The sequence below is a fragment of the Astatotilapia calliptera genome, chromosome 2 (genome assembly GCF_900246225.1).
Source record: "Astatotilapia calliptera chromosome 2, fAstCal1.2, whole genome shotgun sequence".
NCBI lineage: Eukaryota > Metazoa > Chordata > Actinopteri > Cichliformes > Cichlidae > Astatotilapia > Astatotilapia calliptera.
Genome location: NC_039303.1, coordinates 32,114,683 through 32,138,414, shown reverse-complemented (window position 1 = coordinate 32,138,414; position 23,732 = coordinate 32,114,683). Strand labels below are relative to the sequence as shown.

At 41.1% G+C, this 23,732-nt stretch overlaps 1 protein-coding gene across 5 annotated transcripts in view; it reads right to left on the bottom strand.

Moving 5' to 3' along the window:
- The window catches only part of mid2 (midline 2), a 163,734-nt gene that overhangs the window by 69,165 nt on the left and 70,837 nt on the right, over window positions 1-23,732 (bottom strand). For all 5 annotated transcript variants that reach the window (XM_026142972.1, XM_026142955.1, XM_026142964.1 and 2 more), the window contains one exon: window positions 19,246-20,123. In XM_026142972.1, coding sequence (XP_025998757.1) covers window positions 19,246-20,067 — 822 coding nt within the window. In that variant the 5' untranslated portion in view covers window positions 20,068-20,123. The remainder of the gene's footprint in view (window positions 1-19,245; window positions 20,124-23,732) is intronic.

Below are 23,732 nucleotides of genomic sequence, written 5' to 3'. Positions count from 1 at the left end.
GTGACTGAGGGGAAAAAAAAGAGTGCCTAACAGCAAGAGAGAGTCACACAGACAGACAAGCACCATACAGCCACATTTCATTGGCTGTAATACAATTATGTAGCTGCTGGCTCGTTGGTGTATTCATATGACACGGTTATTCGTTTTGTCTTATTTTCTCAAATGCAATAACAGAAAGAACAGTTTGCTGAGTCTGAGTCACTCTGAGTGATGGCAACCCAGCGGCCGTTGTTTGGCTCTGTGTTTTTAAAACCCTGAGTCATTGCTACAATGAAAAATGCCACCATGTTTTCAGCACAGTGCTGGCATCCACCAAATGTGTCTCCCAAAGACTGCATACGTGAAAAAGAGAAAAAAAGGGTCTCTTTTATCAGTGCAAGGTTTGTAGATTGCTTCTTTACTCTTGCATGTTGTTGTCTGTGTAGGTTCTCAGTCATCCAGGTCATGACAGTCTAAAGAACTTGGAAAGAAAGCGACTGGACTTCTTTAAGTTTTTTGACGGTGTTTCGCCTCTCATCCGAGGAGCTTCTTCATTTTTGCTCATTTTTGGAGAAACACATCTACTGTTTTTCCCCAATAAACATTTTATGTAAGAGTCAAAGCAAGAACAGCTGTAATTACTTCAATTTGAAATAATATATTTTATTAAAGGTGAAAATGGAAAGAAAATTCTAGAATTGTTGGTTATATAACCATGCATATAAATATGAGTTTACTATATAACCATTACAGCTATTTACAGGGTGACCGTGGCTCAGGGGGTTGGGAAGCGTATCTGTACCCGGAAGGTCGCCGGTTCGATCCCTGGGCCCTCTGTCCTGGTCGTTGTGTCCCTGGGCAAGACACTTTACCCTACTTGCCTACTGGTGTTGGCCAGAGGGGCCGATGGCGCGATATGGCAGCCTCGCTTCTGTCAGTCTGCCCCAGGGCAGCTGTGGCTACAACTGTAGCTTGCCTCCACCAGTGTGTGAATGTGAGAGTGAATGAATAGTGGTATTGTAAAGCGCTTTGGGTGCCTTGAAAAGTGCTATATAAATCCAATCCATTATTATTATTATTATTTAACATTCTGTTCTTAATGCTTTTTCATAAACAAACCTTCATAATTACTATGTTTAATTCAACAGTAATTAACAATTGGAACACAAACCATAAAAATAGTTTATTACAGACCAGTCGGAGCATTCAAAGCAGTGATAGTAAACCTTGTGTGTGTGTGTGGGACTTACAAATTTGCTTCCCACACTCACTGAAACAGCAGCCCAGGTGTGTTTCTAATCTTATGACCTCTCAGCTGCTTTTTTAATCTCTGTTTTAATATGAGTTCGTGCTCAGTTTAATCTCAGTAGGCTGCCAATAAATTGATTGTAATGTGTTTATTATTAGATTATTTAGGTACACCGCGGCGCTTCGACACGCAGGTGAAAATGCTATTCAAGATTTTGCACCAGTGTATGCCTGCTCTATGTGATTTGTCATCTTATGGGTCACTTGGACTAAAGCAATGAAATTTAGTGTCGTTTTTACTGTTAATATGCGTCAAAATTTGACCCACATTGTATGTAAAGGTTACATACATCAATCATTAATATAACTTATATCCACATTAGGGCATATAATGATGAAATATTTATATTACTTTAGATTATTATGTGGTTTGCCAAGAGATTAAAATATTGAAAAAAAAATCTAAGCTGCTAAGTCAGGTACACAGCACCCACCCAGAGGGGTCAGAGAGACGTGTTGTGAACACCATCGCAAATATAACAGCTTAATGAAAAGCACAGCTGACACAGACAACAGTAGCTGTAGCAGAAGATGTTTGCCAAGTAAAATACAGGCAAGCTGATTGGTTTGCTGGGTGAGGCCTGAGTGTTTTGTACATTCTGCATTGTGAATAATGAGGATGCGTGCACAAGCATAAAATGACCCGTTTCTCCTTCATTGGAGTCAGTGAATTCAGAGCCGATTTCTTACCAGATTTAGATTTTTTTCAATGACTAAATCTCGTGCCGACATCTTTTTGCTTTAATAAATATAATCAGAACTCTTCTGATGGTGGTATAATCCTATTTGATCTCAAGCAATGTGCAAAAAGTTACCTCAGCCAGCAGCTACGCCTAGTCAGCTAATCCAAAAGATGTTGTGTGCTAAACCCAAGGTGTTGTTCTCACCAAATCTCCCCGTAAGGATTTGAGCATCAAAGCATCCACACAAAGTGAGGAAGGAAGAGTCGGGAAGATGTCAAAGAAGTCACGTTTACAGTGGAGGTGACAAATGTTGACTGTGGACATGTCCAAATCATGAAGCTGACAGGATTTTTTTGACAATGAAAAACAAGTGAACCATTATTGTCTTTCCATTGATTATTGGAAGGAAAATCAGAACTAAATGTATATTGAAAATATACAAATACAAGAGCTGTTACAGCATTTTTCACATGCTGTGACTATATTATGTCACCTTTACTTAACAACTAGCTTGGCCCCTTCTGTCTTGTCGCTTCCGCATTATGCTTCCTGTCTCTCATTAGATTTGATCTCTAAGGAAATATTACGTAACTGAAAGCTACTGGGAAAGACTGGCCTACAACAACTATCGCGTCATTCCCTTGAGACCCAGCACTGAGTGCCATGCACAGTCTGCCTGTGAAAGCACAATGAATAACTGCCATGTCAGTTGTGAAGTTTTCATCACGGCCCCACAGCTTTGAGAGTCCTTGGTGGTGTTTTATCGTATCACTCGTGGCAAAGTGACACAGCAGATAATCTCACTTTCAACACACGGGCCGCAGCATATTTACGCTTGTGGAAAATTCATGTTCACTTTACAAACACTGGATAAGCAGAGGTTTCTGGCTGAGCTGGTACGTGCAACTCAAACCCATTGCTGAATAAGGCAAGTGACTTTTCAGAAATGATCCTGCTGACATGATCACATGATCTTCTGTTCTTCCACCAGTGCCTTTGTGAACTTTCTTTCAGTACCCATGTGTCCACACATGTAAACATATACATGTTGGTGTTTCCCTCTTCTCCTCAATCATAATACAGTTTAAATTTTTAGAGTCACCTCATTTAGTTGTATCCTACATTCTTCCAAAACATTTGATTCTGATAATAAGTAAATCAGCATGAATAACAAGCCTATCTGAAATCAGATAAAGGCAGATCTCAGATAGGCATAAAGAGTGACAATGGGAAAATAATTAGAAAATAAGTAACAGACATTTTTCTTTCTTGCAAGATGAGACAATCAATGTCGCACTCCCGACTATACAATAAACGTAGCTGTAGCCAGAAGCCTGTTATTTTAGCTTAGCAAAAGAATTATGTTCATACTAAAATAGCTAACATGCTAACTAGTGAGCTTTAGAGTTTTGTAGTACAGAGCCAAGCTGCCAGTTTGTCAGTCTTTCCAGGCTTTATGCTAAACAACAGTAAGCGGCTAAGATCTTGAGCTAAATATTTGCAATGCAGATGGGAGCAGGTCTCGTCATTTAGCTTTAAGAAAGAAGGGAAATGAGCACATTTCCCTAAATGTTTTGCAATTTATCACAGTCTTCCTTTTATCAAAGTAAAAGTAATTTTCTATGTCGCCATGTATCATCTTTTTCAAATTTAGGTCACCCGTCGCAGTGAAAAGATCTATTCACGCAGTGCTTTTATTTCTCACCGTTGATTGCCTCGTTGTTTTTCTGCATAGAAGTGTTGAACGCATACTTAAAATCTGAAACATACACCAAATGAAAAACAGATATATCCTGCTCAATGGGCTGTGGTGACAGCTGAAGCCTAACCCGTGGGTTTGCTGGAGGCTTGTTCAGTAGACGCAAAGCCTTGTCATTTGAATGTTGTATGACGATGAGTGAACCATCTGTAATGTTGACACAACAGAGTCCCCATAGCTTATTCTATTCTCTGCTCCTGTTATCTGCTTTTTCTTCTCTCCTACTTCTTATTGCTTAGTCCTGCGCTAATACAGTGTCAGCCGGCGCCTTCGCCTCAGTCGTTCCCCAGCCCTGACCTTCACTTTGCTGTCCTCCACTTCAACATTCTGTTTGTTTTCAGTGCAAAAGCTAAAAAAAGTGACAGCACTGAGTCCCATGTCTAAGACTTGTCCCACTTGCCTAAAGAAACAGAGCAGACTTGACAGACTGGTTCAGCTCTGATTGCAAACAGAATCTCAATTTGAAATAACATCTTTTGTCTGAACTTTAATAATTAAACATCTACAAATTATTCCACTCTGGTTTTTGACTTTCAGAATCTCTAAACCTGATACTGCCATTCACAATGTTGTTGTTGTTGTTGTTGTTTTTTTTCAAATTTCCAATCCTACAGCAGAGAAAATCTGGGATGACTGACGAGTTCCTAGCTAAAAGGTTTACATCTGTCAGCTTATAGTACCTTCAGGAAATGTTATATGAGCTCCTGGACTATATAAACACTCTGCAGTTTGATTTCTTTTTTTAAGCAAGAGGGCCAAGAGAATCTGTAATATCTACCAGACAAAACCACTGATGCTATCAGAAAAAGGGTAAAGTAGATAGAGTCCAACCAAAACATAGCTGAAATTAGTTATATGCCGATATATTGATATTGGCTGATAAATTATAATTAAAAGTAAGGACGAGAGAAATACCCTTTGGCCATGTTATGAGTGTTATGTGGCTAAGCTTATGCATGAGAGGCAAATGACTATGCATCACATTTGTTTCTGGAGGAGCATAAATGAGTAATTCACAACTTGTTGTAACAGTAAAACAAGTTTATTTTTAAACTAAATTGTCATAATATGTTATTAGGGGACCATAAAAACCTGCACATAACAAATGCTAGGGGAAAGAAAATAAAAAAAATACAGGGTTTGTTTCCTCAAACTTGTTTCTATCGAGTTCATTTAACACAATTAACTCCCAAACTGACAATAACTTGGACTAACTTATGAACAAACAGCTAAATCCCCTTTCAAGGCGATCCCAGACTCTAACTCCTTAAGATGAAACAAAACATATCTTTCAACAGAATATCAGCGCCTGAGTTCGGATTTTATTGAAAAAAGAGACACGACAGGCTCAGATTCAAAGCTTTTGTGATTTACTGCAGTCCAAAATTTGGTCTCCAAAACAAACTTCCTCTTTAATAGTCTTCCTTATCTCGACAGATGTCAGAACTCTGATCTATCTGTTACAAACATACTTCTTCATTTCCTTGTCTTTCATACTGAAAATGTTACTTTTGCCCTTCCACACTGAAAATGTTGCTCTTGCACAAACTTATCTTTTCCACTAGGTAATAGTGCAATGCAATAGCTACCGCAACTTTAGGGAATACATGTTTGCAATTCACTTGCAGTACATAATGAGCTTGTGTAAAAACAGAGGAGTTGGAGCCATCAAGGGATATGGCAGCTTTATTTTGGCTGTGCTTTCAGTCCTATTGATTGTGATAGCAGATAATGCCATCCAGAGATTCTGAGACAGGCAGTGAGATTTCCACCCTGAGCCTTTTATCTTGGACACCACAGTGTGACCCCTCCCTTCCCCCACAGGACCTTGCAGGCTTTCAGATGCAGAGCCGAAAAAGACCCTGACTCTCATCTGTTCAGACTGCAGTGACCAATACACACATACACACACACACGGACGCGCGCGCACAAAATCAGACAAATATATACACACTTACACAAAATGTGCAAAAACAAGAAACACACACTTCCCCTTCTGTCCCTGCACAGAGGCAGTGGTCAGTGACAAGACAGAGTGTCTCTATTAGTATCAAAGCTGCTCTGTTCATCCTGACAAATGAGTTCGCTTCTTTCAAGGTAGGAAAAGCTATTTACTCCATCTCCACTATGCTTTACTTCATCTAATTGGTCCGACCATGTCACAGAAGCAGGCCTCTAAATCACGTCAGTATCATATATTTATAGATGAGGTCATGTAACTGTAGTGCTCTGATGGCAGCTACATGACATCTAAATATGACACTTGTTGCCAGGTCTGCTGCTGGCATTCCAAAAAAACTGAGATGGACACCAAGAAGTGAAGGAGGTGTAAAAGAGGAAGCAAGCAAGTAAAACTCCCTGATATCATGAAGAAGATATGTGATTACTGTTGCACAAAAAGATTCTGACATCCCTAGACCGAGTGCTTTATCTCTGACTGTGACATGCAGACTCACTTGCTGGGAATCCAGGTCCAGCAGGCAAGAATGATAGTCAGAGCACAAAATCACATAACCTTAGCTCAGAGTCGGCCTTACTGCCCTGCATTCATGATTTGGCCAGACACCAGAGTTATAGAGCGGGGAACCACACTGGACAGCGTCTGTGATGGACTCGCCACAAAAAGGAGAAACACATTCCCTACGTTCCTGCAATTCTGCGTGGTTGGCTTTTGGCTGTTGATATCTGGAACAGACATTCCTCTCTGCATGACTCCCTGTGGAGCTGAACTTCCTTCACGTAACCTTAGATAAACAGAAACTTTCAAGGATGGTTTTGTAAAGATCAGTGACTGGATGAAGTTAAGGATATATGTAGATTTGTGTGTATGTCGAGCCACTTTTAACTCATCTCATTCATGTCACGCACAGATCAAAAACTATGTGCTTTTAACAAGAAAAATTGTTGTGGTTTGAGGTTTGTAATCTGTATATCTGGTTTCATGTACAGTATGTGTGTGCGCACTTCATCCATGCATGTGAAAACCATGATAAGTCCATGGCTGCAGCATATGCGTGACCTCACACATGTAAGCGTTTCCCCGTGGAGCTTTGGTGGACAGGGTGTTCGCTGCTGCTGTCGCCACTATGCTGGCCAGACATAATAGGTGATGTGTCCCTTTTTTAGAAGCCATAAAAGAAGCCCTATGTGCTATTAGGCATGCATCAGTGCCTTCTTTTCTCATCGGCTTTAAGAGGTACATCAAACCACAGCCCCGGTAACCTGTTTTCTCAATCTCTCAAGTTTGCAAAGTCAGTTTAGAGTCTTATTGTTTTCTCCTTTCAGTTCTTGTGACAGTGCTGTATCTAAAAAGCCTTGATACTGTAAGCTGTGTATCCTGTGCCGCGCTTTCAAATTTTCCACCAACATGTGACTGTGATTCACTTGTGGTCTAGATTTGATGCTGTGGAGAAATACAAGCACAACCATTCAAACCATTTTAAATATTATACCAATTCGGGGTCACGGTGGTTTCATTTCTGTTTCAGATCTGACATAAATATTTTTGGAAAATGTTAATTATGATAATCACATCATTAAAATGGTTATACACTTAAAAAACCCCAACCTCATTTAATTCAATAAAAGCACTCGTGGAAGTGGATGCGAGCACCACATGAAATTCCCAGGGCTGTAAAACAACATTTATTTTCCATCCACTGTAAGTGTCACTACAATTTGTTTTGTAACTCAGCTTCAGTATCAAAATTAAGAAACAAGCATTGGTACACTTGATGTTTTATCTGTTTTCTCATAACTCTACATATAAAGCATGAAAAAAGTGCATTTCGAGAGGTCATAATGGGAAAAGTGGCGAGTCAAAACAAGTTGTAGCATATATGCAAGCTCATTTTTACCAACATTTTGGAATAACCCTGTTGTTAATGTGGTCTATACTTAATCATGCACAATAACATATGTACACACATGACTTCATACATATCCATATCTACATATTGAGGAAGCAAAAACCTGTACCAGTTACCGACAAACACTGTGTGTCTGAGACTTTAGCCCTATCCACATGCACACATAATGTCATTTGTGCATCGTGCATCAAATAGGTAACACTCTTTTACATTTACCATCATCACAGGCTCAACTTAAACTTAAACGTAAACTGCAGAAATTCATTCTTGGAAGCCTTGTCCCTCATTTTTAAGTGTTTCTATTAGAAAACTAGAAGAAAATCGGCTCACTCCTGGTGGCCGATTGGTGGGGCCTGGCGCCTGTGGCCCGGCTGGGCCCCTTCTGGGGGGTGGGGTGCCCTCAGGCCTCTGGCCTCTGGGCCTGAAGCTCGGTCCTCTCTGGCACAGCTGGCTGCCGGCAGAGCCCGCGGGCATGCCACTGCAACCCCCTCTGGCCTCTGCTCTGTAGCTGCTGGGTGACCTCTCGTTTGGGGCTCTACTCAGCTCTTCCCAGGAGGGTGGCACGGTTCACCCCCTTTTGGTGGTCCTCTTCGGGTCCTCGTACCCTGGGGCCTCTGGATGTCTGGGGCCTGGATCTCCTCCATACCTGCTTCATACCCTGGGGGACGGGGCTGTGGCTCCCCACACTCCCTAGCAGATCGTTACATGGAGAAACCTTTGGAATACAAGCATGCTGATCCACACAGGTATGCACACAGGTGTACACACGGGTATTCACAGACGCGGACTACACCTTTCTTGGCTGCTGCCTCAAAGCACATTGTGTGCTGTCTATCTTGCGTGCTGCACAATATCGTTTAATATTTAGTATCTGCTGTTATCTACTGCTAGCTAGTTTATTGTGATGGTGCTGTATTTATTATGTTGCTCTTTTTTTTTTTGTTTGCTTTCTCTTCTGGGTTTTTTTCTCCATACAGGTGACCCAGGTGTTTTGTTTGTTTTTCTTTCTTTCTTCCCCCCTTTCTCACCGTCTCTTCTCCCCTCTGTTTTTCTTTCTCTCCCTCTCTTTCTTTCATTCTTTCTCCCTGTCCTATCCCCCAGTCATGTCTGCCCCGTTTGTAGCAACCGAAAATAAAATAAATACATAATTATAATGAAGGTCAATCAAATGGACCAATATGGCAAGGCTATGATGATCCACTTGGTAAAATAAATCCGCTTGGCATCTTTCTTGGCCTTAAGACAACAATTCTGATGGCTAAAGATCCAAACGGGACACACAAAAAAGAAGAGAAAAAAAAAAAGAAGAAAACTAGAAGAAAATCAAATCATGAAACAATGAGAGCTCAGAGAACGTATGAAAACAGTTGGGCCTTTTTCAAAAGAATTAATCAGAAAACCTGCCAATATTACTCCTTTATCAACACTTGCTGACCTTATTTCACTTGTTCCTCTCAGATTTTATAATTTTGCACTCAGCCAACTGATTCCTGACTGACTGGCCTTCACAGCAAAGTCATTTTTCCTTATTACTGTAATGGGTTTGCTTAAGTCCACTGCAATGTGCAGCCTTGTGCTGGAAGGATAAAAAGCATCTCCTCTGCGTCTTCAGCTAAAAGAAAAAGATGACAGATAGACTAAGTAGCTATGTGTATGGCCAGGATCCCGTTTTTATCATTTGTTTGTCTAAATTCCCAATATCTTTGAATTCTCCAGCTCCCTGATAAAAGAGAAGTGATGTGTTTTACACATCAAGTGGTTGCAGCAGTAAAAGAAAGAAACCATCTGTCTTAAAGCCAAAACTGAAGTTTCTTCCACAGAAGAAAAGCACTCGATAACAAATGCATGACCACAAGTGGCCATCACCAACACGTATATGCAAAGCAAAAAATCTTTACACGATTACAGCGAATGGCCTTGAGAGCTTGAAAAAAAGGGAACTGGACTTCTTTGTCCGGAACCGAAGAGGCTTCTTCTGTTCTAGAACAACTAGAGGTGGTCGGCACATAACTTCCACGGTCCTGGGTCAGTGACCCAGTGTTTTGACTTTTGTTTTTTTTCTCTGTATTATGTTTTTTTGTTCTGTTTCTCTAGTTTTACTGTTATGGTTATCTGGTGATTCTGTTTTACTCTCATTAAGAGTTTAGCTCTTAGGCTTTGATTCCGTGCTCCCTCTGTTCTGTGTCTTCTCACTCAAACTATCTGTCTTCTCCTTCCAAAATGTAAACACTGGGGTTGGGTCATGATGCCTCACAGAGGTTTGACCTGTTGGCCCTGGTGACAGGAATGACCTACATGTTTTTATTTTGTTTTTTACACTTTGGCTCTTTTGACAACATGCATGATCAACAGTAGGTTAATGACCCTCAGGACCACTTCCAAGGGTACAGGTAACACTAGGGCATTATTAGCATCATAAAATAGCCTGCCAATCAGAGTCAAAGGAATTACTGTTTTAGCTGAAAACTTGGTATCTCTCTGCATGGTGTGTAATGCGCCCCTATAAAAATTCAAGGAAACTGAACAAGTGCAGGACAAAAGAAACGACTGGCCTACAGCACCTGTAACAGTATCTGAAAGTCATGTACTCAGGAAAAAGGAAAATATCCGGCAAAAGTCTGGAACAGAATATGAGAAATGCATCTGGCCCATCAGCTGATCCATTTACTGTTCAATGAAGCCTCATCAGAAATGGTCTCAGTGGAAGTGTGACTGTCAAGAAGCCATTCTTAAAGAAGGTATAATACGAAATACACAAGAACTGAACTGAAAATCAGTGGCGACAGGCCTTATGGAGTCCTGAATCCAAATTTGAAAACTTTAAATCACATCAGGAAAGAGATATAACGGTGAGTGTCTCCAACCAACTATAAAACACAGTGGAGGCTCTGTTGTGGTTTGGTGCTGCAACCTGTGACCTCAATAATATTGAAGCAGTGTGGGATCAGCTTGATGAAGAACAGAACAAACGACAGCCAAGATCCAAAGATCTTTCAAGAAGCCTGAAGAACTCTTTCTTAAGACTACTTAACCTCGTAGGACCTGACGTCCACATATGTGGACATCACATTTTGGGTCGTCTAGACCAAAATACTACATTTTGCTCTACGAGAGCCTGATATCCACTTACGAGGAATTTATACTGCCACTGTTTTATCGCAATTTAAAATGAATGTCCTCATATGTGGTTCTCATTTTTCTCAGAAACGAAAATCAGGCAAAAAATAAAAATAAAAAAAATCTGGTAATTCTTTGTTATTACATTCATCAGGTTCCAATCAGCCCAAATAGCAAAGAGAAATTAAAAATGCATGCCATGAAAGAGTTCAGGCCTTAGGAGGTTAACGAACTGACAAAAACATTTGCTTAAGAGAATTCAAACTGTGTTGAAGAACAAAGGTGGTTATAAGTCTTCATTTTCCATGTGTATTTGCAGAAATCACTGCATCTATTTCCCATTTTCTTTCTCTCATTTTTGGTTTTTATAAATTCTATAACATGGCAAACATGTAAACATGCAAAAAATGGAATTAATTACAGAATAAAAACTAACATCAAACTAAGCTGATTCTCTCCTGGATGTTTCACCTCACAGATAACGCGGGTATTTTTAGTCTGGAGATGACTTGGAGGTCCCTTTTGTCCTCAGGCCATTAAAGACGTGACGGTCATCTCCTACTGGTGTCATTAGTTCAAACCAAATATCACTCCAGTTGTGACTCGCTATTCCTGCTTGGAAGCCAGACAATAGCACATAGGATTTATCATGCAAGCAGAGCGTGCAACAAGGAAGTGTGTGCGCACAGCCACCAAAACAAAAACCAGTCACAGACTCAATGTGTGTAAACCCATGTTCACTCAAATATCAAACTCCAATATATCTGTGTGTGCGGAGTGGATGCTGACATTCTAGATTGCGCATAAATATTCCTGTTATGCTGTCTTGTTTTGTCCATTGTTGCTGAGCCAGAAGCCAAAATAGTTTCAGGAAACTCCAGGCACATGTGATTTAATGATTTGACTGATAAAAATTAAAATCGTCCAGTGTCGTCAATCCTTCAAAGTTTTCGAGAGTTCCAAGAGATACTGAACTGTAATTTTTTTTCTATCAAGCCTTATAATAACTCTTATAAACTGCATTTGTCATCAACTTCATCTAGCAGAGCCCTTCACTTTTCCTCATATAAATGGGATCATGTGCCACAGATTTTTGCAGATTAATACCAGAAAGCCCTGACTCATCATATATTGTAGGGAAATAATGTGGCGCTATATGAAAAGTTGGAATGAAACGGTGGAAAATAAGATCAGCAGAAGCAGATGACTTTCCACTGTTGATAAAACATTGAATCCTCTTATGTTGAGGTGCAGTGCTGCCAGCCATGTGACTAAAATACATAAATACTAATGCGTTTATAATCTGACGTGCATTACGGCAGAGTTATACACACAGACACACATATATATAGCTACAGTAATAAATTAAGGTCACTTATTTAAAGAGGAGACACAGCATGCACAAAACTTGTTCTTCTCTGGATAAAAACCCTTCGAGTACACACACACACACACACACACAGATATATATATATGCTTATATGGCAGAAGCTACAGAGACCCAGAAGCTGTGTTTATCAGCTGCTTAGTTAAAATGATTTTGCTTGAGTGTCAAAAGTGTCAAAGTCTCGGCTAAGCTTTGCTACGCTGTCAGCTTCTTACAGCTTTACCCTAAAATACGCACAAGCCTTCAAGTGCCTCAATTCCAGTTTTTAAGCCGTGTAACTAGTAAAAATGTAAAAATAAATAAGTAAAAAGCAGTGGGGGGGGGGGGGGGGGGGTAAAAATTAGCTCTAAATACTTTGTGCTAAGTTTTGAAATGGACGATTTTTATAATAGAAAAATGTAGAATTTATGATGGGTTTTCATTCTTGGAAAGATACCCTAAAACAGGGGTGGGCGATAGATTTTTCAAAGGGCCCACGTGAGAAACTGGGATTGTTGTGTAAGGCTGACTAGAAAGCTTATAAACACATGAAATTAATAGAGGTGAGTTCAGCTTATTGGTATGAGCCTCCATAACAATCATAGTTTCTCATGTGGGCCCTTGGGAAAATCAATAACCCACACCTCAACTGAAACAATATTTAGTTCCAGGGACTCTAAACACTCAATACAAAGATATTATTTAAGGCTCCCAGATCAAGCACAAACATCGCTTATTTCATGTTAAGAAAAACAAAATTGACTGAGTAAAGTTTGCGGTGTAATTTACAGAGAAAACACAGTTTGGTTGGCGGCGAATGAGTACATTAACTGTACTGAATCTGGAGTCCTTGATTTTAGACAATAAACAAGCCAAACTGCACATAAACATTTGCAGACATAAACAAATAATGTCCATATAATGAAAGTAATTGTAAATCCACATCATTCCCTCATATTGCTCATTCAGACAGCACGCACTGAATATCAGTATCCCACTACAGCTGCCTTAAGTGAGAATAAAATGAATCCAATGAAGCAATTTAACCCTGCTCTCATTTTGTAGAAAAATAGTGAGGCATCCATTTTTAATGAATAAATTAAAGGGATACGCTTGTAACTTGCTGTAAAAAAGCTCAGGGATGAGTAGTGTTGCTTATAAACCCTCTGTCTGCTACGTATTTTGTCACCAAAGCTTTTAAAAGCATCCCACTTTTCATTTTTTCATTTATTGTGCAAATACATGATATCTCATGCAGTGGCTGCGAGTGATTTTATGAGCTTTTTATAATCTGCTATATTTTACAACGGGCTGACGTGACATACTTTCACAACACATGCATGATGCATTGGCACTGCATGGGTATTAAAGCATAGGCTCTTGCTCAAACACTGAGACACACATTGGTGCATATTTCCAGATAGGCACGCTAAGGCACCAATGCAGAGAAGTGGCACACAAAGACGCTAAAAGCTTTCTACTACATCCTTGGCGATTCCATCAGCATGACTAAGTGAGCTCCATCTCACACTATTCTCCAGATAGAGCCATGATTTCTAATGGCATCATGCACTCAGCTCCCAATCATTTCTCACATGTTCGACCTTGTACCATCTGCTTTGACACACATGCACAGCCACATGAACTTGCAGATGTACACACACAGACACACACACCTGTAAATACAGTCGCACACTCATTTGAAACCAATCAAATACGCTTCCTCACAAAAAAGACACTGGAGGGCTTCACAGCAGTATGCTGCTACAGTGTGGGTTGTGGGCGACTGAGGTGGATACGAGTGGTGTTACCTAAAACAAGACAGGGGGGCTGGGGGCACAATGAGGGAGGAGAGGATAAACAGAGTGACAGAAAGGAGGTGGGAAGGACGATGTTTGTCTGGCCGTGTGCAAAGCAGAGGAAGTGAGAGAACTACATTGACAGTGTGAGAGGGCAGCGATGGAGGCAGTTGGAGCTGTTGTGTGAGAGGCAAAAATAAGAAGAAAAATGTGACTGTATGAGAAATAGAGAGCTGGGGCCGCATAAGTTCAGCGGAGTACTTGACATTTCAGCTTTCAATTTCTTCTAAAAATCATTACTGTCAGTGGCTGGGATAACGTCAAATTAGGTGTGCTAAACTAAAGTCTCATTTTTTAAATCTGACCGTGTGTGTAAAAGACTCTTAATGTTCTACGTGCTAGATGATTTTTATGTGATTGGATGACAAATCTGTATGCATGTGCTTGCCTCCCTCTGGATTTAGCATAGCGGCTGACATGATGCGCCCATCACACAGAAAAAAGTTAGTAAATGCCTTAAAGGAGCTTGAGGGGGGGGGCAAAAGATTTAAGGGTGGTGCTGGTTGTGGGAGGGGGGGGGGGGGGAAAAAAAACAGTGGGGATAAAGGAAAAAGAAGCAAGGCTACAGGGACTGAGAAAAATGAAGAGAGGGGAGAGTCTGAGGGCAGGGATGGGAAGGGTGGGGTTGGTGACAGACTTGCCTGAGCCTAAACTGGAATTAATCCAATAATCGCTTGGAAATGTTTTGCATATTTCTTCATTCTTCTCGTGTACATAACAGACTATCATCCCGTTCAGCTCCATGTGAGACCTGCAGACCTATGAAGGCCATCGTACACACAACCGCACATAACAGACAAAAAAGAAAAACAGCACTGCTGTAGCGTTAGTACACGTGATAGCCAGACAGTCCGTCACAAATGTCAGCGCTGCTATAGGTTTCGTCACCAATTCAGCTGATTCGCTCTCTTCTAGACGTTAAAGCGCACACAATTCAAACATCCAAGAGCCTGAGAGTGAGTAAATTAAGTGCCAGCATTTGTAGCTGAGAGGAAGAAGACTTATACTTGTAATGTAATCCGTTTCTCATCAGTTCCTTCAGTCTTTGTTTCTTTTTGATCTGCTCCTTTCAGTCACCACATGTTGAACACAGTATGATCTAGCGTGTTACCGCTCATCACGAACACATCTGGTTGGGCTTAAGCTTCACTCAGGCTCTTGCCTTTTGAAAATTGGCTCTGTAGCTGATTTGCAACTTCATCTTTAGGCTTTGCTACTTCTTTACCCCCAGTTTTTATGTCACCAAAAAGGGAATTTGTTTGCCCAACAATGACAAAGGTCATTTAATTGACTTTCCAGAAATCTTTTTTTCTGTAGTCTATGTCATTTCTTACATTTTAAAACCTTCTTGCAATTAATGGGATCAATTATGCTTAGAAAAATTGCCAAAACCTTGTTTTTTGTAAACGTTTTATCTAATTAATACATTGAATTTATGTTATCATCATCATTATAAAAGATCCATATTTAATTTAACCTGCCTTGCAATAGATTAATGCATCTCTGCATGTATCCAACACGTAAGACATGTCTGAGTGGTAGGGTGAGCACCTACCCTCAGTATTTCTGACCTCTTTGGAATTTGTCTGTGTGTAATGTTTAATATGAATAATGATTATCTCAACACAAGGAGGGCATTTCTGTCCATTGGTTTGTTTTAAAAGTAGAGTTCGCCATTTGATTGCAGAGGCAGTAGTTTTTCTTTTCTCTACCTTTTTGTTTGACTGTGTGTTTGATGGTGAAGGTTCCTGCTATTATGGCTTTTATGACTAAATACACTTAAAAAATTCATTTGATATCCATCTACATATGGTGGCTGATTACTGGGAGCGAAGAAGCTTTCCTGCTGTTATTGTGTAATGCTACTTCTCTTAATGCTGGAAGTGGAAAATGAACTTGACACATAAACTGTCTCTTTCTCTCACCAGCACCGGTTATGCCGTTCTGTTTAACCACACAGTATGTATTATGTCTGGACAGCACGAGCTTAACCAGTAATCACCAACAAAATGTCCTTTGTTGGAATATTTCTGCGTTCACTGGTGTTTCAAAACACAGAATAAGTGTTCGTGCTAAGGGAAGCTAAGTGTTGCCTCCAGCTCCTTTCATATTGCAAAGATGACTCTTAGCAGTAATAGGAGTATGTTGCAAAACTCAATTAACACACACTTGATGGCATTAATTACAACAGAAGCTATGAGCTTTTGTAACATGGAGAACATGAATGGACACCTCTAAAGCCGTGGCCAGTAACCACTGATGCTGTGGACCTTTTGCGTGCTTTCATCTTAGACTTCATCACCTCCCAGTGTCACATCAAACATGCGAGACTGAAAGCTGGTGCTGAGTGCACACTTCAGCTTCTTGATTTGGTTACCCAGCATCTGAGGGGGGATGTCAGGCTGCTACGAAATTTATCTAAATTACATTCTAATGAGGCGGCTATAAACACTTCCAAAGCAGCAGGTGATGAGATATTCACTGCTACGACAGAGCATCTCTTCGTTAGCAGTAATTTCAGCGAATGTGCAGAAACAAAAAATGCAAAGAGTAGCACCTTGAAGTTGTAGTCCTTTAAGAAAATGCTATTACTGACATCTGGAGATTATGCGACACCGATGTCTGTGCTTCTAAGCAAGAGCTCTGCTTAACAGCTGCCTGGAGAATTAACTCACTATCCTGCAGTTCTGCAGTGCCACATTTCTGGCTTTAACAGTGCTTGCACTTGTTGCCATTTTTGCTCCTATAATATGCACCCTGCTTGCCTAAGGGAAGCTTACCTTTCCCCCTTAATGTGAAAGACATAATTGAGTGGCAGTGTAGCTCCCAGCGTACACAGCAGGAGGAGGAAATAATATGAAGGCTAATTCAGAAGTCAAAAATCAAACGGATGGATTTAGGGGTCAAAAGGGCAACTGAGTGCAATTATTTAGTGGTGCTGATTAACAGCCAGGTTTGCTGGGGAATTGCAGAAGACTGGTCAATAACATCAGTAACATATGATTAAAAACTCAACTCAAACCAGTGGAAGTCACACGCACTTGTCATGAGCAGGGAGAAGATTTTAAGTTAACTGCTACTGCCACTTGTGAGCTGAGCTGGAGCTTGGAATATGGATGGCCTACTCCTTGACTTGGGCTTGATTGAGGATTTCAAAGTCAAGAAACTTCAAAGCCTTGGCTGGGGAACGTTTAAACGAGCCACAGCCAGCTTTGAATCAGAAAGGAAGCGGGACTAACTACTTACAGTAAACTCTCCCACAGCTTGAAAAGAATGAGCAGACTAACACTAGTGTAAATAAACACCACAGGGTTAAATCTGTGAAAGGAGGAATTTGGGTGACATGCTGGTGCAAAACTGTAGGAGGCAGCCAAAGTTTGGCAGCGCTCATCTGTAATGCAGACTGTGGACCTGCATTTTCACTGAATTCAAATAGATGGATTCAAAGCAATCACTGGTGCTGTGTTCACCTCAGAGACCTGATGAGATAGATTTTTGTTGCACATGAATGTTAACGATGTCTCCTGAAATGTACTCTTACGCCCAGCCTTTTTGCACAGTAGAGTGACACAAAGGCCAAATGTGCTGTGAGGCCACAGAAATACATCCCTGTTTTTTCTATGTGAAACATCGCAACATCCACCTACAGAACTGCACTTAAACTTCACCGACTCTTCTGCTAAGGTGTTCGTTTCTTTCTGAGTGCAGCACAATTCAATTTATTTGACAAAAATCAAATCATGGCAACACCCATGCACCCCTGGAATGAGTTTAAAGTATGGGCAAATACGTGCACAAAGTTACCTCTAGTCAAGTTATCTCTAACAGTCTACAGGCCAAATACATGAGCCTGAATCGTTATTAAGAATTCAGCAAATTGAGTATCTGCAAATTGAATATTAACAAGTACTGGTTTCACTGCTTGATTCTGCTAATTTAGTGGTCTACCACCTTGATAATACATCCATCCATTTACTGCTTCTCATCCACGTCCAGGTCAAGGGAGCAGCCTAAGTAGGGAAGCCCAGAACTTCCTCTCACTAGCCACCTCTACCACATCATCCGGGGGAACCCCGAGATGTTCCCAGGCCAGCCAAGAGATACAATCTTGGGTCTACCCCAGCACTTCCTCCCAGTAAGACATCCATGAGTCATCAGGTGCTGAAACTACTTTAGCTGGCTCCTTTCGCCTTAAAAATCCACTTTAATAAACATTTAACTTTTCAAGAAAAGTTGTTGAATTGATGTAGAATACAAAATTGGTGTGTTGAGATACACTGAAATGTAGTACCATGGAGCTCTGTGAACGTATACTAGACGTGTCCAACAAATATGAGAGTTGACAGGCTCCTCTCTGACACCAGGACATGCTAATCATTTATTGGCATACAAAATGCTTACTTTCTAAAGTTTTGGAGGCTGCAAGGTTTGCTTTATTTCGACCCCTCCGCCTGTCAGTTTAATTTGCTCTGCGTCAGAAATTTAAGGTGTTATTATACCATCCCACAGTACATAAATGTCCTGACACGGCTGTATGAGTGCAGATCAACCGTCTCCACTAAAGACACACCTAGTATGAGTTAGTCATAGGTTCATTAGTAAACAAATACAAGTTAGAAAAACAATTTCTCTTTAGAAAAGGATTCTAACACAAAAGACACACACATGTGCTCAATACAAACTCATGATAAAAGTTTTTAGGCCAGCTGAATGATGCTGACTCCTTTAGGCCTTTAGTGATGGAATTAGCTCCAGCTTGTGCCTTTCTCTGTTGTTTTTCACCCTGATTCAGCAGTCCCAGTCTTTACTCATGGCCTCTGAAAAAGCTCAGTGGCCACAGGGAATGCCAGCTCATCGACTATTATAATGACGGCCCTCCCTATTGGTCTCCTTCTCTCTCTGCCCTTCTCACCAGCACACTATTCCAATTGTCCCTCTCTTTCTCTCTCTCTCTCTCTTTTTGATCTGTCTTTCAGCCCTTCTTGCAGAATAAAGGCTGTGTATGATGCAATATTTATGGCAGTGAAAGTTCACAGTCAACAAAATTGCCCATTCCCAAGGCAAGAGTGACCGGATTAATGATTTTATTGTGTAGCAAACTGCAAACAAATGTATTATAATAAATGGTGCATGTTGTATGAGACATCTGTGTTCAGACGAGAACAGCTTTAGCAGTAAATCACAATGTTTTAGTCAAATTAGTTGCAGGTTGTGACTCACCGTACTCCACAAACACAGAAGTGAAAAAACACAAAATCGGGGCAGTGCACTGAAATTGTTGGTGATGACCTTATTAGGGACTAACCTTGAGCTTGTCAAAACGTTCAGTGAGGGAGGACACCTGGTGCTCTCTGTGGCGTCCCACGAGCTTGCAGAGGGCACAAATGAGCTGGTCATCCACCAAGCAGTACATGTTGACCTTCTCGTTCTCATGCTCCAGGCAGGTCAAGCCACGGATGTGGGTGTCTGGCACTGGCTCCACCAAGCGGTGGCTGGTGAAGGGCTTCTTGTTGGGGTGTGTTGCACGCAGGCAGCGGTCACAGTACGATACCTCACATGTGACGCAAGTCTTGACGGCCTCGCGTGGCGGATCCTGCTCACAGAACTGGCAGCTGATCCGTGGATCCATTTTAGCAACAACAGCTGGGCTGTGGTTAGCGTTGGTGTGGTTGATGTGATTGGTGTGGTTGGCGTGCTGGTGGGAGTGGCTGGAAGTGGCCGGGCTGCTACGAGCGCTGCCTCCACTTGTGCCACCGCCGCCGCCAATCGTTCCAGCTATTGTACCGCTAATGGTGGCGGTGTAGGGTCGCTGCGGCTGCAGGCGACGGCTCTCGGTGGGAGAATTGGGGCCGCTAAGGGAGGCCTTTTGAAAGCGGTCAATGATGTTCTGCAACGTCACATTGCGCTTAAGGCCCTCCAGGCCGCGGTGATTCAGCGTGATGACGTAACGACAGGTGGGACACTGAAAGGCAGAAATGGATTCGAGGGGCTTGCTGGTGGAGCAGTGAGACACCAGGATGCGGTGAGCACAGTTAAAGCACAGACTGTGGGCACAAGGCAAGAGCAGAGGATCTTCAAACAACTCCAGGCAGATCGGGCAGGTCAGCTCAGACTCCAGTGTTTCCATCTTCAGTTAAACCAATCTAAAGGTGACATCAAATCCCACGGAAGCTGGCCAATTACCTATGTGGAGAATAAATGAAGATATTATCAGTTAAAAAGGCCTCTAATTAGGAATTATATTTCTTCTTGAGCAAGTGAAGGCAAGATAATTTCACTTCTAAAGCACAGACAATTAAAGCATTTTTTTTATTTAACAGGTCATAAAGAAATACACACAAGAACACATTCACCCATTTACCCTGAGCTAGCTGTGAGTGGCTTCATGTAAGTTTGACTGAACTGGACAGATTTAGCAAAAACATCACTATTACACACATTTCCATGTGCTGGTAAATATGACCTCCTCTCCTTGCACAACAACTCATTTCCCTCAGTGGAACCTTTGATGCGATTCCTCTCGCAGAGCTATATAAAAAGAGAGAATACAGGCAGAGGCTGACCGAATCAAAAGAACAGGTTAAAATTAATGGAGTGAACAGCAGAGAAAAGGAGAGACAGATGTCCAGCAGCAGAGGACAGAGAAACTTGTAGAAGGACTTTAACACCTTGACACTTTGTAGCTTTTATAGTAAGATCAGCTTGACTTATCAAGCAACAACTTCAAGGAAATTTTAACTTTTAGCGCATGATCGAAGCAGCAAACGGTGAAAACAGCTAAGCAAGAAAATTGATTTCAGATCCTCCTCCTTGTTCTCCAAGCACTTCAAATCTCAGCACCTTGCGGCCTGCCTATCAAGCTGTCTCCCCTGGGTGGCCTTAAAATCACTGACATGAGAAATCACTAATAACCGCCATCCCTCTCTTCCCCCATGGCTCTCTGTCCTTAAAAAGAAACAAGGCAGGCAGCGTGAAACTGCAGCATTAAACCATGCAACCTCAGGAAGCCGACAGTGACAATTTCACTGAGCAAGGTTGTTCCTAATAGACTGCCCTCGTCTCCCCCTGTGGTGTTCTGCAGGTTGTAACTAATTATGATGCTCTAAAACACGCTATGAAGAAAGGTCAGGAATCACAAGGGAGACCAAGTAAGATCTAGACAGATCTACCTTAGTCTTCCTCCAACAATGCAAAAAAAAGGGAGAATGTGTTGTGAATGAAACTCATGAGCACGAGTGTTGACAATAAGCGCTTATCAGTAGTTTCATTGAGTAACGGTGCATTCCGCCTGCTGTTTTTCCTAGAATTCCAGGCTTAATAACTATCACTTGACAAAAGTGACTTTAAGCACAGCCTGCCAAACAGCCTTTTTGAAGCACTGACGGCTCTTTGTCGATTCAAACAATGTTATTTGAAACATGGGGGAATATTTTTTAAAGCCTCATAGATGGTTTGGCACAGTGTAAACGGCAAAAGCTTTACAAAGTATTACACATCCCGTTTGACAAATAAAAGTAGGAGTTCCTCACGTGAGAGATACTAAACCAAGCCGACTGTATTGAAACAATTACATGAATATAAATAAGTTGTTGATGCAAGTTCATGTTCTAAAAGCATGCATTGTGATAAGTGCATTTGTTATGAATGCAACCAGTTAAGCTTGAATGCAGAGGGAAAATAAAGTTCACAGCTTCCTGTCAAAGCATGTTGAATCGAGGAGTGACCTGTGGCCACCCCGGCCCACATGTAACAACATCAATGTGCAAAGACTCTGTTCTAACTTGGTAGGGTTCAATTAGTATAATTTCTACAGAATTGTAAAATTATGAACCATGCGTAATCTCTGGAAATGGCAAAATAGAACAGCTGAAGATGAGCCAAAAAAACAAAAACAAAACAAACTGAAAAAGGGAGCTCAAAGGCTTAAACTCGTTTGCACTCCCGAAAGTCTCCACCTCTTCTGCGGCACCAGAAACAATGCCCCAACACTGAGCTGCGTTGAAAGCAAACATGATTTAAGCAGTTGTTGCAGTGCCTGGGAAAGGCACTCAGATGAAGAAAGCAGTTATATGCATGCAGCTGCTTTGTTACAAAATTCATTATCTGGAAAAGAAATAAATAACTACCCTCAGCCAATCATGCAGATATTATGCTGATAAAAGGCAAAGGGCATTGTGCTTGTGTGCGAATAAGTTGAGCGTGTATGGGAAAATACATTTCAGGTATGAGTCTCTGAGTATGCTGTAGTTACATGTGTACATGCACCTAATATCCTCCTGCAATATTTCACCTTGGCTGTTATTTATCAGGTACTGTATGAGGTTGTTATCGCATCGCCCAGCCGTATCTGGTATAAAGAAAAAGCATGTTTAGCAGCGAGGCACCACTGAGTGCACCAACATAATGTTTGGCTTTGTCATGCCAACAGCAGAACAAATTTATCTCCAGCGTATCAGGTTGATAACAAAAAAGGTAGATTACTGGAAATATCTAGAGAAATGGGATGTAGGGAGAAGGTTATGCAGTGAGGCAAGGACAATTTCCAACTTCCAGAACCTGTTGATGGCAGTGAAGGTTGCTGGCCTCAAATGACAAATGGGACATAAGTCTTTAGCTTTGACGCTATATATAACAGCCAGTTACAAATCACAGCTGACCTTTTTATTTATGATTTGATAGAAATATTAAATATACAAGTTTTACTGCTTTCTACTAGTAATCTTAATTCAGAATAGTTGTAAATAAATTTAAAAGCAGATTAGTTCTGAGAACAGACACGGGGTAAGCAACAGATCAGCTGCACTGACTGTTTCAGTGGTATAAATCAACATCAGGAAACATCAGGGTGCAAACATTCATTAAGTGGCTCTGCACAGACATGCACAGATGATCAGTCACAGCAGATCATCTGCCTCCATCTCGCCATGTACCTAGCATGCACTTCTGTCACACTGTCCTCCTTCACTACACCTCAAACCTCCTCTGAGATCTTTCTCTTTTCCTCCTGGCTGACAGCTCCATATTCTGCATCTTCTTCATCCAGTGTATCCACTATCCCTCCTCTGCACATGTCCAAACCCTCTCAGCCTTACCTCTGTACTTTGTCTCCAAACTGCTCAACCTGAGCCGTCACACTCATTTCTAATCTTGTCCATCCTGCTCACCCCCAGTGAAATTCTTAACACCTTCTACTCGGCCCGCTCAGATTTTGCCTCCTGTCTTATCATATATCAGTATTATCATTAGTAGTAGTATATAATCAATCAGGATAGCTGTTACTGCATTTCATCCTTTTTCATCAGTAGTATTTGACAAATTAAACTAAGGAGAAGTCAAGAGAGCTGTATAATAACTAACAAAAGAAAATTGGTTTTCAGATACTAATCAATACTAACAGCAAATCGGATTAGATACTCATTTGCAACAGTATTGACACCAACAGTGTTGCCTTCGCCTCCTCCAGATGATACAGTTTCACACTTCACCACTGCAGACAAGCAGGCACAAGTAGTAATAAAATGATAATGATAATGCGGGAGCAGCAAACGTTATCAGTCTTGCCTGTCGGTAACATTAATGGATGGTTTTCACTTAACCGGACAAACATTTGTATGTATCTAAAAAGTGCTATGCTCTCTTAAAATCCCATTCTAAAGCTGAGAAAAGTCTACCAGCAACTAGAGAGAAGAGGCACTTGCTAAATCTGATTTGATCAGCAACAAAATCTACTGCCGAGTCACCAGAATCAGTCAGACAGCATTATCCAATTTTTACTTAAAAAAAGCCTCTTAA